At 36.9% G+C, this 12,865-nt stretch overlaps 1 protein-coding gene across 1 annotated transcript; it reads left to right on the top strand.

Annotated features, from left to right (window-relative positions):
- Positions 1-6,208: 6,208 nt before the first annotated feature.
- On the top strand, positions 6,209-11,400 carry LOC139141657 (uncharacterized). The gene is made up of 3 exons (XM_070711244.1): positions 6,209-6,470; positions 10,626-11,015; positions 11,276-11,400. Exons 1-3 carry the CDS (start codon positions 6,416-6,418, stop codon positions 11,398-11,400), a joined length of 570 nt encoding a protein of 189 aa, XP_070567345.1. The 5' UTR covers positions 6,209-6,415.
- Positions 11,401-12,865: the final 1,465 nt, after the last annotated feature.

Genomic DNA, 12,865 nt, shown 5'->3' with positions numbered 1-12,865 from the left:
TTGACTTCAAAGTGCAGTCGAAATTTACATGGAGGACGGATGCGATTTGATGAAATTTAGTGTTCTTTGATGGAAATGATCATCAAGTTCATTGAGAACAACGTTTGCATGAAAGCTTAAACATCGTTTATTGCAAGCAAAATACAGAGCCACACTGGTCAAGTTCAAGTAATTGCAAATAACCGCACCTTTTGCTTCCTTTAACAGAACAGTGAAAATGAGTCCTTTTTGGATAGCCACTCGACAGACAATGTACTGATTTCTGTTTCACGGCAGAGCAACAAGGCTAGCACGTGGGTGTGAAGAATTATCATGTGCGGAATTAAAGGACGAAACACAGTGTTTTGGTGTTATTTCTCCAGTGAAAGCTGTTTTACACTACATTTTCCCTGAAGCGCATGTGAACTTGGTGCAGTATGAAAAAGACTATCTCGTCGCCATACCGACAGGGAAACACTGATATCGAGTTAACTTGTGACTCTCCAGGCTGGTCGTCTTCAATTCTTAGCAAGCACTATGACAGAGACTCAAAAATTAAATGTGAAGTTCTAAAAATTGTGATACACTTTTGAAAATTGTGGTTGTTAATATTTCCCAGTGTCAGAATAGCTTGTAACATCACAGGCGGAAAATACCCCTCGCCGTCTGAACTCAGGGAAAGTAGATACCGCAATCGTTTTGCTGAAATATTTTACCACAGGCCTCTATTAGGATTTGGCAGAATGTCATCACTTCTAGCGTCCATTTCAGTACTTTGCTGTTTTAAATCAATGCAAAGAAAACATTAGTATTACAAAATTACCAAACATCAGCCCAGGCTGTACCCTATCTCGTAAGCTGATTGACAAGTCTATAGACAGACATGACTGAGTTGCCAACTGCTAAATTGGATTAATATTCGAAATTTGCTTTTTCGTGTAAGTTTGTGACTTATATCAAGTTGCTGAAAAAAGGAACACTTTCGTGTTGGCTTTTAAGACTGTCATCGCTCTGCCAGCAAAGGTGCCATGACATGCAACACTGTAGCGGCAATTTCTGTAGAGTTGCAATAGACTGTCGCTAGTCTATGATAATACATCTGAATGTGACTTAGCCGGCTATTGAACCACTCTTAAGTGGGGATTTAGCCGAGCGGTTCTGTCTGCTGCCTCTCTGATTGGCGACTGATGCCGTATGTTGTGAGTTCCAACCCGATTGAAAACTAGCTGTATTGTATATATCACTTTTTCTCCCTATGTTCACTTTCACAGTCTTTGAGCCAATTTCGCTCACGAATACTTTTATGAAGTACGTGAGAAAACGTGAAGAACGTGAGCAATGTAACTTAACAAAACATTATAAAGATGAATGAATGTAATTATTGTAAATATGAGATGTAAGCTTTTCCCTATGTTTGCCATCATCAGTGTTGCTGTGTATAAATTTGCACTTTCAACCATGTATGTGATTTTTATTTGTGCAGTCGGTATTAATGTCACTGCAAATTAAAATACTTTTTTATCTCAAACAGATGTGTTTTCTGCTTAATTTCAATGTAAACTCTTTCCGCAATCCGTTAATCGCTAGAATGCATCCCCCCCCAAAAAAAAAATTGTCATCATTTAAGGCCAGGAAGAACTTATTTATGTTAAAATAAATTTCAAATAATTTAACTTTTGTATTTACAAATGTTTTCTTCCCGGGGAGCAATAAGACCAACTTGTTTGAAAACAGGAAACCAGAATAAAACATCAACAGTCAAATGAAGTGTTGACAATCAAGATTTACAACCATAGAGTGTTGAAATAACAATTGTCTCAAAACGGGAATGTTAAGTTCTTATCTAATTTGTAAATAACGCATCGGTTTGGTATATCCCAATTCCAAGAGATTGTCGAAAATTAATACACACGTAAAATTTGCAGAGTTAACTCCTTACGTTCGTCCTGAAACCCCGTGCTCCTAAATAGAATTTGAAATGCAAAATAATGATTTAAAGTTCCAAAACATGATTAATTGCTGAAATAGACTGTTGAAAGTAGCACCAACGTAATTTTGGACAGCAAACATTTCAAAACAGACGGCGGCGACTTCGTATCCGTTGCATTTAGTTCGAGTGGATTTGCCCGGGATCATATCAAATTGTAATCAGATGTCAGCAATTTCTAAAACATTCGCAAGCTGTTTTTGACTTGCCATGAAAAGTCAGACAAAAAGGGATACAAGTAAACAAAAGCAGTTCATATTGATCCATTGGGTCAATACAAATTGTACAAGGGCAAGATTTTGCTCCCCTTCCTGAGACAAATGGATGTCTCTCATTTTTTTCATCGGAATATAAACAACAAGCATCCACCATACAACGACAACGGACAGATGATTGGGGACCTGAAAACAAATATTGATGAAGACACAGATCTCATCAACTGATACAGCCAGGACACAATAATGAATACATTTACATCTACAATAACTCTGATTCCTTGACAATCCTAATATAATATTATAACTGGTGTTGTGACCCTCGTTCTTTCACTCTAATTTTGGCTTGAAACTATACTGTATTTGTCATTTCAAGAGCAAAAACCCAAACAGCTGAAAAGGAACAGTTACCCGCTAGGAGGCGCTCAACATCTGCTGTGATACTTGCATGAAAAGCTAGTTTTTCTGAAGTCAAAGAATATTATGTTAAATATTTGGCTCCAGCAGAATCAAGTTAAGTATTGACTTTCATATAATATGCTATGAATGCTGTTTATAATCGATGAAGAGGATCATATACCAATTAATTAAGTAATTTGTAAAACTGCCATATGAAGATACTACAGTAATGATGTTCAAACTTAGTGTTCAAATTGACAATATTCAAGTTTTAAATGTTTAAATTTAAAGAGGAATTTGACAGAGTTTTGACAGAGTTTAAAAATTTCAACATTTTGACATTGACTATATTTCAAAGTTTAAATTTAAACAGTAATTTGAGCGAACATTACATTTTTTTAAAGTCATGTACAAAACGTATTTTTGGATTTTTGGTTTTCACAACTTCGGTAAAAGGCTCTCAGGCTACACACGCTCTGCACCAATCGGTTTGAGCTACAGAAAGTCTCGATGCGGCAAAGGTTCCTCATTAGAGCTATGGGATATGACAGCTGTGTAGACGAACGCTATGAAATAGAGGAAATCCAGGAAATCACTGTGGCACAAGCACGGAGGATGGTGAAGAAAGCTGTTGCTCAAAATATACTTCAGCCAAAGGCAGGAAAAAAAAGAGGATCTTTTCTAGTTTCTGACACTTGGTAAAATACGTTCGACGACGTGGTTGTTAATATTCTTTGTTTTTTATCTTTTTCTAAATTATTTTGGTGGACGTCTGTAAACACAAGCTGCTGACTGTGATGTATTTCTCATTCCTATGAGTATTTAAGGTCATAAATCAAACTAATTAGTCAATGTTCGATGTATTTTATTGTGCCACTAAGACACACGGTGAATACATAGTGTACCTCAGCAATGTGTGTCCATAAGAGGTACGATTTGTGTCCCATCCAACTGAAACAGGGTAATCTGAAAGTTTAAGTAGTGGCAAACATATTGAGTGTAAATGTTGCTGCTATGCATTTTTGCACTGTGCCTTTCTTCAATAAAATAATATTTACATTAATGCCTGTGCTAAGAGTTCCCTAGCATAAGTACTAAATGACCTTCAATATTATTTTTATTGCTTACAAGCTGAAAAAATTAAAAGCCAATGTAGAGTACTAGATAGGATTTAATATTGATTTAACAATGCCAATTATACTGGCTGGAAAGACGCTAACATGAAAATATCGCACAAATATTCGAAAACATTTTGATATAGAGAAATTTGAAGTAAAATGCACAGAACATAACATGAATAAAATATTGTTTGCTGTCACTCAATTCAGATTCGAAACAGACAGATTGAGTTGAGTTAAGCTTCTCCATATCCATAGAATATATTATCTCATAAAAAATAACATAAAATGGTAGTTTTAAGGCCTAACTTTGTTAGGTTATCCGCAGAGTAGTGTGTTGTATTGTTTATCCATTATGTGGTATAGTCTTTCAATTTTGTTGCATAATAGTGTCATTCTGTTGTGAAGTTTTAGTATTATGGGGGTATCAGATTGCCGTTGTGTTTTAGAGTATTGCCCTTACATTGTGCAGTCATGTTTTCATTATGCGATGTATATCATCAGAATGTACTGAAGTTTTGACATTGTGTTACATGAATGTACGTTGTTTTCAAATGGTGCGCCATAGTCTTCAATGAATCGGCAGAGTTTTTCCATTTTCTAATATATTATGCATGATTTGTTATCATACCTCTATACTGATATTTCATAATGTGCTTTAGAATTGTCAATGTATAATATTGTTTTGTTAGTATGCCTTCTTGTGTTGTAATTACTTTGGATTTGCTTGTATGTATTTCGAATCACACCATCTATGATGAGAGGTATTGTCCCCGGATGCATTGTGCAGGCAAAGATTGTTCTACTTGCTGACCTGAGGTAGCCAATAGCTCCCCACTGTTACCCATGAAGTATGTAAACATGAATATCAATAGATAAAATCTATGAACGTAAACATGGAAATGTATGAGCAAATCAAACAGTATGAACGCCAAAATGGTTTCATAAACATAAAATTTGTTTCTTTGAATTTACAACACATGGCTAGCCACAATGAATGTTTTGTGCGCGTTAAAAAGCGACTCTCCAGGTGAATAACAATGCAACACATACTTGCACGTCTCTACCGTCATTTAATTCTCAATCTTCTAAATCTTACTACCCTCGTCTCCCACTTGAACTAGCTCTTCTCTGCCTATCTCTCTCTCTGTCTCTCTCTTTCTCTTACTCTGTTCCCCCTTTTGTTATCCTATGTAACTGCTAAGAATATTTCACAAACTAGAGTTTCAAGTCATTCAACCCAGTCTAGCATGTCTGTTTGTTTGCCTGTCGGCATGAACAAGCTATAACTTGTCTTGTAGTTTGCAAACAACAATGATTGCAGGTTGCGCAGTACGTAAAGTTCATCAAGTTGATTTCAGTTGATAAATTTGGGCTGACTACTAGACTTGATGGTGACATTGCTGTCATCTTGCTCATTATTTACAAGATTTTGGTGAAAATAGGGCGTCATTTGACGCACTTGGCATCATAGTGTAAGCCCATTGACTCCCTTATCTTGTGAACTTTGAACTATCGATGCCCTATGCAAAAGTTGGCGGGAACAATATGCTTACACAACTGTGTCAAGCTTCAAATGATTCACTTAGGGGTCAACCATTTTATATGGTAGGGAGCTTGGCAGATTAACTTCACAGAATTTATTTCTTTCCGTCTGTTTCACCCGAAATTAAAATGTCTTTTTCAACTGTGTGATTTATGGCATTTATTTCCCACTTTCCCTCTCAGAGGAATTTTTTTTCTCTCGAGCACACGCGCGCTGAAATATCAATATTCACTGTTCTTTTCTGTTAGGATGCCTTTCTTTATTGACATGACAATACTAAATAAGAAAAGAATTGTATAGCAGCACAAAGTTTACATGGAATTATAGGCAAACAGCATCAGCTTCAGCAAGCTGGAAACTTGGATAGAAAATAGAGGCATCCTTTACTGCAGCAAAATTACTGATGGAGACGAACAGGAAGTCATCGAGGTCTTAATCTGTAAGAAAACTACTGCCACTGTTAGTGATTAAGTTTGTTCTAGGTAGTAGGATAAAAGCATGTAGCATTAACCGATAAAGGATTTGAAAAACTGAAACTGCATTTAGGTAGTGGAATATGAAATTGAATTAATTCAGATCTTATGAAAATGTCGTGACAATGGGTTAGCAGAAGATGAAAGATATTATGAAAATAGGGCACCATACAGGTGTGCCGACATTGAAAGATATTATATAAAAATGGTGTGCCCGAAGAGCACACCAAAACTGAAATATGACATAAAATTGGACGCCCGAGGGGCACGCCGAAAAGAAAAGAAAGAAAAGACTTAAAGTAATTGTCTGGGTATTTATTTAATACTTCATATCTGTTGGCAATCTTTTTTTACTTTTTCTGCAATCCTTGGTTGGATTTCCTTTTCAAAGGCAACCTCTCTGAATCTTTTTTCCAAAAAGTCTCCTCTCAGGATATCCAATGGTCCACCCCTTATCACGTGATGACATAACCTCTGAATTGGCCCGTAGTTCAATTGTTTTTGATACGTCGACCAAGCCACAAACAGTTATCGTGGCCAGAAAATCACATCATCGTGCAGTCAGCCTGTCTGCACATACTATCCGTCAATTTCACACTAACGAACAGCTGTCAGGTACCAGTTGATCACCGAACTTCACTGACTGCGCGTACAACCATGCCAAGAGTTTTGTTTCGTCGTTGCTGCTGTTATGAAAAATGGCGTGGCTAAGGAATTATATTCACCTATTCGTATTTTGCACCGTCACAAAAGGTAGGTGATTTACCGTAATAGTGACAAAATTTGTTTTGTAAGTCTTCATATGAACTGAGCGTGTCTGTTCATATTTCTTCGAATTTTTCTGGGCTTCTTGGATAATATTTGTATAATCCAGGCAGTTAATTTTCAACTGTCCACATTGGTATGGAATGCTTAGAATGCATACAGTACCGACTTTCTGATTCCACCCCCGAAAACGCTCAATTGCTCAGTTTAGAATTGTCATGTCTTCTGAGCTTGCATAAACTACAATCATGCTACCATAATTGTGGCGACATTCTGGCGTAAAAACGTTTTGCACCCTAACAACGCCAACATGTTATCAAGAATATGATATGTGATAGTACAGGCGAAGCTGAAGGGCCTACAGAACTGCGATAAACGACCACCCTTGCGCATGGAGATAGAAGTATGCGAGATAATTATTTAAACTGTAAACCGTTGTAATAGGTGTCTGAAGGCACGGACTCTCTCTAACGTCAGTTAAATACCCAGATTCTCCACCATACTGCGGAAGAAGGACTCAACATACAGTATCAGGAAATAGTCCACCACCGCGTTGTGTGAAAAATAAAACAAAGTCAGTTGTCACCGGTTCGTCTGAGGTCTGTCTTTTCTTCTTCTTTAGAAAACAACTCCCTCAATATCCACTTTCATTCTGTTTGTTTCTATCCTTGTATTGTTATCCAGATAGCGTGGGTGGTGCTGTAAGTCAACGGCTATAGTGACCTGCGATCACCTCGCTCACAGAAGTATGCAGTAGGGTGCATTTGTTCGTGAAGACTTTATTATGTGCTCCAAGTCACAGCCTAACGTCAGATTAGTATCAAAACACTGTCTTGCACCGATTTGACAGAGTTAATATTTTGCAGTTGCCGAAGGGCAACTTGTTTTTTGTTATTTCTGTCGCTCTTTTATTCCCCATGCAACTTATTGCATGAAATACTTACGGAGCCTGGACGCCATCATTGACTCTCGTTTCGCGCTTAATCTCATGTCGGAGAGATCTGCCCTACAGCGACGTTTCATTGCACGTGATCTGAAATATTTTTCCAGATCCTCGACAGAACGATTGATCAACGCTTAAATTACATCTCGTGTCATTTTTTGTAACTCTGTGTTGTAAGGGCTTTCGAAGAATTTAATTAATCTGATTGAACGTGTTCAGATCATAGCTCCAAGAATTGTAGCTCGTTCAAAAGTCACATCACTCCAGTCCTGTACCAATTTAATTGGTTACCGGTGACAAAGTAAATGGTTGTAAAGATGTTAATCCTCTTACTAGCTTAACGCTTCATTGGCTCGTTCAAAACTATCTGTCACACATTATCTCACTTTATAACTCTAGTCGAAATTTGAGGTCAGCAGAGTAGTTTAAACTCTGTCCGATGCGACGGAATAGTAGTAGTAGTAGTTTTATTAGTATTTCTATCATTATTAAAAGAATTACACGGAGATGGCACATTTTAAACTTCTCGTATGCCTATAGTTCTTAGCAGGTGATAAGAGATACTTAAAATATTTTCAGTAGGCTTTTTCATAGCTGAGCAACAGAGGAGATGAGCGACTTTTAGCTAATCATACCAAACAATTTTATGACGATGATTGCTTAGTAAATGCGCTCAACCGGAGAGAAACAACAAACAGTAGTAACTGCTTTCAATTAATTTACTCACCTTTTTAAAATGGAGCAAGAACATACTGAAATGTTTGGTTCAAAAAAGGACAAGTAGCTACAACTTGTGATATTCTGTTCGGTAATTTTGTTGCATATCTTATTAAGTGGTTTGTCTATTAACCATTCACCATCATAGTTTCAATGTAGCCCTAGTTTTGCCATGACAGGAAAAAACATTGACTGAAAAGTTGATCATTAACAAAGGACTTGTACTCGGCTTTTTTATTAAAACTCCCTGTACACATCGCAACATTGCTATCGATAACTTGGAAGTCAGGCTCAATTCAATCGTCAACCACCGTGAATTATGCACAATACACATACAGGTAGCTTTCATAAAATGTATGCCTATCACTTAAAACATGATCTCGGGGTAGAACAAGAAAATGTTTATGAATAACAAAAAGAGCTAACATTTTAAGTATACAGCTGTCATCCCGTGAGGTTTGTGCGTAATATTTGGGGTTGTTAGTTCATTTAATACACATTTTTGCCTCTTTACAAATATCCTGACATATTTTACTCCACAGTTTGACCATTGCGTACTGTGATCTGAGTGATTTATACAGTAATCATCACGGAGAATGTCTCTCAGCTTATAGTGTACAAAGATACTATTAAGGATTGGTTGCTGGGAAACAGGCTTCCGCCAAATAGAGCTGCGATTCTCCTGTATCGTGGATAACATTGCTATCTGCAAAGACATACCAAAAAACAGAAATCGAAACTCGGATTACACGTATAGCAACAAATCAACACCTGCACAGACATCTCTCAACTTTTAAGAGCCCATGTTTTAGATTTATCTGGTTCCTAGTTAGCGCAATGAATGCAATACTTCCCTGGAAAGAAGACAGATCATTTGTCAACCATGATAAAATTTGTCGGAAATATAATATCCCTTTGAATAAATAAATTGGAATTTACATGTCTCATGTAGTGTACAGAGTTTTCAAAAAGACCTGTTTTATTTATACACATGGTATTGTCAACTTTACTGGTGCGTACGTCTGACTATAGCCAGCTGGAATTTTATTTTTATAACAAGAAGTTTGTAGCTTCCTTTATCAACTGCTATCTAAAGTGTCAAACGAGCTTAATTAACAAACCTCACCCCTTGAGAAACTCTAGTGTAGACGTTACACTGCAGTGTTCCTATATAAATGTGTCAAACAATTCAAGTATACTCTCCTTCGTTAACCCTTTCACCCCCAATTCCCTGTATACAGATCACCATTGATAACAATGGGTTTGGGTGGAACCATGGTGGTGAAAGGGGTTAAGGCAGGGTCTCTGACCCAATCACCCTTTGCCCGGCCCAATATTAGTTTATTTGTAGTACTTATTTTGTAGAAAGCTGTAACAACAACGACAAGAACAACCAAATCAAGCATCTTTTCTTCACCAGTTGTTGATATGTGCATACCTTAGCTGCCCTTATTCTCCTTGTAAATCCTTATCGAGTTAGATATCAGAGATAAAGGTCAAGGACCCCAAATGGCATACCTTTAAGCAATTATACTGTTTAAGTGTTCATGTAAAGGTGAAGGACACTGTAACATGTTAATTTGTAACAGAAAATTATATAATCCCAGATATGTCCGATAATTTAAGTAGTTTTTTGTGCTTAGTGCTTTGGTAATTCCCGGAAGATGATGTATTTCATGCCTTCTATGACATCTTTCCCTCGGCGTTTTCAAGTTGACGACAACCGTAAGCACAGAAACTGACACAAGCGGACCAGGAATGAATGGTCTAGGAAATATTATACCACAAATAAAACCATTTGGATACATATACACATATTATATTGGACGTGCCGTAGACTACGATGTCAAATGTAATTCATACATGTTCAGTGATTTCGTCATTGCTGAGTAGAAAGGAAGCTCAAGCCTAGTGTAATACCAAAAACACAGTTGGAACTAATTTGGGAGAATTGGCTCTTCACTTTTTTCAAATTTCTCAAAAGTGATTGGTGCCATATAGCTGAATGTTGCAATATAACAAATTACTCATAAAAACAAGTGTGTAACTTAAAAGAGAAAAGCAGATGAGCTTACATTTGCAGATTAATATGGCTAGTTTTCAATCGGTTTCGAACTCACAACATACAGCATCAGTCGCCTAGCGGAGAGGTAGCAGACAGATCCGCTTGGCTAAATCCCCACTCTCAAAAAATAGTGGTTCAATAGCCGGCTAAGACCTTACTTCACCATCCAATTATCCCAAATTAGTTCCAATCGTGTTCAAAATGGTTTCATTGATGATACATATTTCATGATATTTCTTTATTGTGATATTATTATAATATTTCTTAGACTATCCATTCCTGTTCCGCCTCTGAAACCGATGAATGGGTGAAACCATGGTTTTAATTGTGCAGGTCTGATGCCTTGTGTGTTTTCTGATATTTATTTTGCTTGTTCTGCATATGCTAATACAATCTTGATGCCTCTACTCGTCGACAGATTTGGAGTCTTGGCAAACATTACGGCCTTTGCAAGAGAATGGGATAAGATACGACGTTGAAGTATGCAACGAATTTGAAGTAGTGCTAGTTTTTGAACTTGAAGGCCAGGAAATTGGAGTGAACCATGGTAAACAGGTGAACGTGTTCCATTATCAAGGCGACAATCAACAACTCAAACATCAGTTACCAAGCGAGCCACCTGACTGTCACCATGGATACTGTATTAATCTTGTTTATCATGGAAATCTGATGAACGTGACGTTCAAAATATATCATGTGACACCAATGGACCACGGTGACTACACAGTGGAAGTGCGCCTTGTCAGTGACGAGAATAACATGATTTTTGCTGAAGGTTCTGGAACATTCGAAATCTTGGTCGAGGAAGGTAAATCCGTCAGAAACAACTTTGTTTCAAATTCAGAACTTTTAAAAATATACAAGGAACAGTCTGAAAATTTTCAACGTGAATGGAATTTCCGAGGGTTTTGAAGGGAATCAAATAATTTGCAAAACGTCCGCAGTCAATATTTTGATTGTTTTGCGATATCTATTCATGGTATGCATTACACCGCTTGTGTGCATCACTCTATGTTTAAATCTACCAGTTCTTTCGTTTCATTATTTCTCCCCTTTCCATTCATTCAGGTGATCAGAGAGACAAACTAACCAGAGATTGCATCGGTGATAGTAAGTCACTATTCCAAGTATTACGTCACTTCATGACTAACCATCATTCCCGAGAATGGTTCCTGAACTTAGCCATAAATTAATTTGAAAGCCGTGATTATTCTAAATAATTCGAACTTGCTAAATTTTTGAGTAAAATAAATGATAAAACACAATTGAGATGTTTGAATGTTTATTTATATATTATCATGTCATCGATTCAGTTCAGCTAAACACTAAGCAAAGGCGACTTGACGATGGTGCTGTAGCAAGATCTTTAAAGTTATTTTAATTATTTTTGTAGAACACGATTCAATTCACTGATAAATATAAACGATACAAAATACATGTAACAAGGATAAGTTACATCTCCGAGTAATTAGTACATTTGCTTTTTCAGTGCGAGACAAAACAACGTTGCCAGCATCCAAAGGGACTGAACGATTAAAATCGACATCAGCAGCAGCACTTACAGCAAAGGAAAGTAGACGAGTAAATTCAGTATCATCTACGGCGCCAACAAATACTGAACAATTCAAATCAATATTATCAGAATTGCTGGCGATGGTTGCATTCATATTCTGTTTTACTATTGGTGTGATTACTTTCCTTCATTGTAAGAGAATACGAAGACCCGAACAGGTAAGTAAATGAGATACAAAGTAACGTGAGCTCCAATTAATATGTAAATGACACCACCTGTAAAGTGTCGACAAATTTTACAGCTTTCACCTTTCGTTTTCGAAAATTCTGACCTACTTGAGTTATTTGCCCGTTACATTTCCCCTCGTACTTACATCGTCTTGAATGCAACGTCAGAAACTCGCAGTGTGAGAGACTTTGGGAATTTCGTCTCGTCCTGTGAATTTTGCTTCATTGTTTGCCCTGTAGAGAATGCAGTTAAAAACGGTGACTGCGCATATTACACACAGTACAACCCCTAACTTATAGTTTTAAAATCGAGTTAAAATATTAAACTAATTGTGCGTAATCTACAGTTTAGTCAAAGTAAACTCGTCCTATTCGCCAAAACATTGGTAAGTTTCTTTCTAGTCATACCTGTGTTACAAAAATTATGCGTTGAGATGCTCATTCGTTTCGTGTTTCAAACTTTTGTGATTTTTTTTGAATTTATATTGCATTTTCCAAATTCACAAATATCTATTGGCCTACCTACATTCATGTGAATATGTTTTCATCAAAGATCGCCGCTGCGTCAAAAAACTTTTTTATCTCTATTTTTGACATTCCTCTTCAAAGATCTGACTGCACATTCCTAATACTACATGCTGCTTTTAAAAAAATTAAAACTTTACTTAGAAACTAAGGAATGTAGCGAAACGGTTCCGACAAGGTTGACTAGGGTCACCGCTGTTTTCCGTTTTAGCTGACAGTGTAAAGTACCTAAATGACATGAATGAAGTCGTTTACGCTACCTATTAGTTGATTTGTCACATCAAATCGAACTAACTGTTGTCATGAAGAAAAAGTTGACTCCAAAGTGTAGTCGAAATTTACATGGAGGACGGTCGCTCTTTGGTGAAATTTAGTGTTCTTTCATTGAAATGA

Source organism: Ptychodera flava, chromosome 10 (genome assembly GCF_041260155.1).
Source record: "Ptychodera flava strain L36383 chromosome 10, AS_Pfla_20210202, whole genome shotgun sequence".
NCBI lineage: Eukaryota > Metazoa > Hemichordata > Enteropneusta > Ptychoderidae > Ptychodera > Ptychodera flava.
Note: the sequence above shows the minus strand (reverse complement) of the source record. Positions and strands in the feature narration are given on the sequence as shown.

What these genes read in the sequence shown, in the direction of transcription:
- LOC139141657 (XM_070711244.1), top strand. Translation starts at nt 6,416, where the DNA reads ATGGCGTGGCTAAGGAATTATATTCACCTATTCGTATTTTGCACCGTC. An exon ending in ATTTTGCACCGTCACAAAAG is followed by an intron (nt 6,471 to 10,625) that starts GTAGGTGATTTA and finishes ACTCGTCGACAG; the next exon opens with ATTTGGAGTCTTGGCAAACA. An exon ending in CGAAATCTTGGTCGAGGAAG is followed by an intron (nt 11,016 to 11,275) that starts GTAAATCCGTCA and finishes CCATTCATTCAG; the next exon opens with GTGATCAGAGAGACAAACTA.